This window comes from Branchiostoma belcheri, unplaced genomic scaffold (genome assembly GCF_001625305.1).
Source record: "Branchiostoma belcheri isolate BF01 breed outbred unplaced genomic scaffold, Haploidv18h27 scaffold16, whole genome shotgun sequence".
NCBI classification, from domain to species: domain Eukaryota; kingdom Metazoa; phylum Chordata; class Leptocardii; order Amphioxiformes; family Branchiostomatidae; genus Branchiostoma; species Branchiostoma belcheri.
Window position 1 is genome coordinate 1,987,493 of NW_017803046.1, and position 4,231 is coordinate 1,991,723.

Below are 4,231 nucleotides of genomic sequence, written 5' to 3' on the forward strand. Positions count from 1 at the left end.
TGTTGAATAATCTGTGCCAAAAAATAGTACGTAGAAATAAAACATATTCAACACTGAAATATCACAGTGCGACAGTTGTCATTACTACTAGACATTCGCTAATATCATAATCCGTACGTAAGCCCTCTATATTCAATATGGTAATTTGGGGCTTTCCGCATAGAGCTCAACAGTCATACTTAGCTGTGGAAGATTAAGTACGTTCTATCTATTGGATTTTAATCTGATCACCGCAGTAGTGAATTCCATATCAGTACGCATACAGGTAAGTTAACAAATCAGATTTGTCTTAAAATTTCATGGAGCTCAGTTATATTGTCCCATTCAGTGAACTATGGTACAAAGTATGAGACCCATGTTTGTAATAGTAGTAATGGGCTGCATTTCTTAGTTGTATTAGGCAGTTTACGAGGCGTTGAAAATTGGGAACTTCACCAAGGTAGACCACACACCATTACATTCTATGTACCAAAGTGCCCTCTTCCGACGACGTGGTCCAATGCTCAGTTGTGCGACCACCCATTTAGCAGAACGCTACAATATATAATTCCCTATAGGTAGCGCTAATGTAGTATATCATGACTGACAAGGTTGCCAAAAGTCCAAGTGCTTTCGGCATCGCCAAATTTCATTGAGAAACCCTATCTTTGCTATCAGGCGACCGTCTGGGCCAATAATTAAGTGTTAACACACTAACTTGTGTAGGATTGCATGTTTCTTTAATATTTTATCATCTTTTTATGACTTGGTGGCTCGTTATAAGGTTTGACTGTGGTGTGTGACTTGGCATCTGAGTGAGATAACCTTATTCTGAGTCACCATAAAGAGGTGAACGTGATTTTAAGCTCCAACTTTATTGCCGTACACTCGAACAACGAAAATATACCAGGGGTCTCAAAATGATCAAGTAACACGTCGAGGATTTAATAGCCCATACAGGATAACCCTCTTGCGGCCCCGCTCCGTTACAACGAAAACCTGGGATGTCACACCGTTGATTTAGAGGAATTTCGGTTCCGTAAATGTTGATAGACAAGCGCGAGCGCCGCGGATCGTCTTGTTACGACGCTTTCTCTTCCGATTGTGATGTAACGAGACGCCGGGGAGATAGCTGCGGGCCATCGCGAGCCGTGAAGAAAGACATGAGCCACAGGTCGGAGAAATGGAAAAATCGATACAGCCACCCTGGCGAGAGATGTCTCCTAACTAAGACTCATCTTTTAATATGAAACCGAAAAACAGGGTCACTGCCCCAGCAATGGCTACAACGGAAGAACCGTAAAACAGATGGGAGCGTCATAACACGGCCGAAATGGCAAGCTATGATGGCGCTTTTGATATCTTTTTCAATATTTGATACTTTGCACTGTACCAACATTCATTTCGTGAATAAGAGCGTAACATACTGAGTATTGCTACAGTCTATTAGAGAGTCTTAGGAGCGAAATTGTCTCGTTTCTATTGCCCATTTTTCTTTTTATATGCCTATAAAAAGAATAGAAATGTATGAAAAAAGAGCCAGTCGCGCAGTAAGGATCCTTATCAACACCTGCCTGAAGACTAGGTACCTCTGATAGCACTACTTATTCCCTGTCGCGCGCCGCTAGCTAGCCCGGGGATCTGATGAATGGGCTACAGCAGTAGCTTATTGCGAGTAGATTCTTCATTCAAACGAAATATAATACATCGTCTTTGTGGTCTGCCAGGCGGCGTCAACGTTGTTTAATAGACGCCTATTTTTCTACTATCCGCCGCTGACGTATAGCAAAGATTGTATTGTCGAGACGTAAAGAATTGTACACAAAACTTGATAACAAAGAAAAGAGAGCTCTGGGAAGTCTCAAGTAGGGAGGACACAAGTTACAATTAAAATCTGGATAACTTGTGACATAATCTGCCTAAGAGGTGGCTGCATCATTTCAGTAACTGTAAACATGATTTCATGTGTCATGATGATACCGCCATCGGTATCCATTACCAGTAATGAGGAATCAGCCCAGCTACGGCAGAGTCATGGGAATAAAAATTGAACTATGATGACTGTGTAGTTTCCATCGATTCGGGCTAGTTTAGCGGCTATCACTTTATATATGTGGAGATGTGTGATGCCACAGCGTCATAGGTTACGGATGAAAAACAATCGATATATGAGTGGTGTGTTATAAATGTTAGCATCAGTATTCTGGGAGGGCTGCCGGTTTTAATGCGCCGGCGCCATGTTCACCCAGGAGGTTAGTAGCGTCCGGCTCTTATTGGAGGAGCCTCAGTCCTCCGCTGGGCATCCCGGCGATCTGACAGATCGCTTCTCAGAGATGTTAGCAGATCTCTAGCGGCTGACAGCATGTTGTTGTGTCGGTGGTGTGCGTGGTGTGTGGCAGGAGGACTGGGATTTTCTTCGTTCTTCCTCTTCTCATGATGAAGAAGGTTGACGATATGGGGACCGACTCCAAATTACCGACGGTGTGCGAAATCTGTGAAGATCTAGACTGGTATGTAACACTGATGCAGGTAGACAGTGACGGCAGTGGGCTTTGATATGTTGATATGTTTTATTCTCAAAAAGATGGAGCCGAAATTATGGTACGCTAAATGAGATATGTTCATGTAAAGAGTTTTGAGTAAAGGCATCCACGGTAGCGTGTGGTGTATCCGTACTTCAGATATCATTTAATTTTCTCAAATATTTTCTCGCGTTTCTCGGTCCTGGTGTATTCAGCTTCTAAGGTCTTATCTGCGACCATACCTGAGTCACCCTCTGCGGGAATATTTTGTTACTGAGCTTTGAAAAACACAATCGTGCAAACATTTTTATGAACTGGAGCGTTTCAAATTCTGGACAAAAAGAAAAGAAAATATCGTGGCAGCATCGCTACAGCGTACGGTTCGATTCTAGCTCTGCACTCTGCACTCTAGCTGCTGAAAGACAATCGGGGCTGCTGCCCAGCCATCTATCTTCCAAAGGTTGCACCATTTCCCCAGGTAATGTACTGACAGGTCTCTTGTGTTGTCTCCAGGCGCGCCACGGAGCTGACTCCGGTCCCTATCGGCGGCGGCGGGAGGATGAAGAAGAACGACAACACCCTCGCCGAACCTGTAGAAATCAAGGTAGTTATTGACAGCGGCACCCCTCAGAGCCCCAGGGAGCCCATGCAAGTGGAGGCACCCGGAGAGCAACCTGTGGTGCACCTGCCGGACAAGCGCGCCGAGCCTCTCGGAGACAAACCGCGCAAGGACCCGAAACGGCCGTCAAAACTCAAGGTACCGACTAAGCAGGAGATGAAACAGGAGAACCTCATCAACGGCTCCATGGCAAAGATGCAACAAGAGACGAAATCGGCTCCTGCTACACCCATGGTCACGCCGTTCCGAACGCGGCAGAACGCAAAGATCTCCCGCACGAGTATGGGGAAGCCTGACATTCCTCGGTCCCTGGGATACAGAATCAGGAAGAGGTTTCTGTCACTGTTCTATCCAGCAGACACTAGACTTTCATTGAAACTTTTTGGGAGCAAGAAAGCGCTAGAGAAGGAAAGAGAGAGACTGCTGGAATCGGGTGTTTGGATCATACATCCTTACAGTCACTTCAGGTAGGTCTATGTCTTCTTCGCTTTCTTAAGTGGGCCTCTTGAGTGGGGTAGTTAACGCTGTGAAGAGGCTATCTTCCTTAGGATGGCCAGTTAAAGATGTAAGTAGCTGAGCATTACTTGCCTATATAACTTGTGGTGTACGTTCAGGTCTGTGTAGAGAGTATTCAAACATGCAAACTGTAGTATTCAAAGTGTCCATGCGACTTTGCATTTTTCACTGCCGCTCCTTCTAGATGTTTGAATTAGAATGAAGACTTTGAAGCTCATAGTTACTTTTCTGCAAACAAATGTTGTATCCGGGCTGTGTGTTATTAACGTCTTCTTAATTTTTTTCGTTCTTCTTTAATTCTAGAATCTGGTTACATATATTTATTCGTTATTTTACCGGGTATACAAATCGTTACAAATGCATTTTCAATGGGACCATGGAGTGGACAGAAATTGATGTTACATAATTATACAAAGACTAACAAAAAACCAAGTAAAAATTGTGCCTCATCATGAGAAAACCATGTGTATGACTGGGGTATTATGTATAGTAGGTTGGCAGAAAAAAAAACGGTCCAATGTTATATGCCGTACTTTTGTTTTACGCATGGACAGGGAATCGTTAAAAATCAACTCAATCTTGTTTTGGCTTTTGG

General features: G+C 43.9%; 1 protein-coding gene across 1 annotated transcript; it reads left to right on the plus strand.

Moving 5' to 3' along the window:
- The first annotated feature begins 2,325 nt into the window (after nt 1-2,325).
- On the plus strand, nt 2,326-3,591 carry LOC109465897 (potassium/sodium hyperpolarization-activated cyclic nucleotide-gated channel 2-like). The gene is made up of 2 exons (XM_019763386.1): nt 2,326-2,489; nt 3,015-3,591. Exons 1-2 carry the CDS (start codon nt 2,413-2,415, stop codon nt 3,589-3,591), a joined length of 654 nt encoding a protein of 217 aa, XP_019618945.1. The 5' UTR covers nt 2,326-2,412.
- The last annotated feature ends 640 nt before the right edge of the window (nt 3,592-4,231 follow it).

What these genes read in the sequence shown, in the direction of transcription:
- LOC109465897 (XM_019763386.1), top strand. Translation starts at nt 2,413, where the DNA reads ATGATGAAGAAGGTTGACGATATGGGGACCGACTCCAAATTACCGACG. An exon ending in ATCTGTGAAGATCTAGACTG is followed by an intron (nt 2,490 to 3,014) that starts GTATGTAACACT and finishes TGTTGTCTCCAG; the next exon opens with GCGCGCCACGGAGCTGACTC.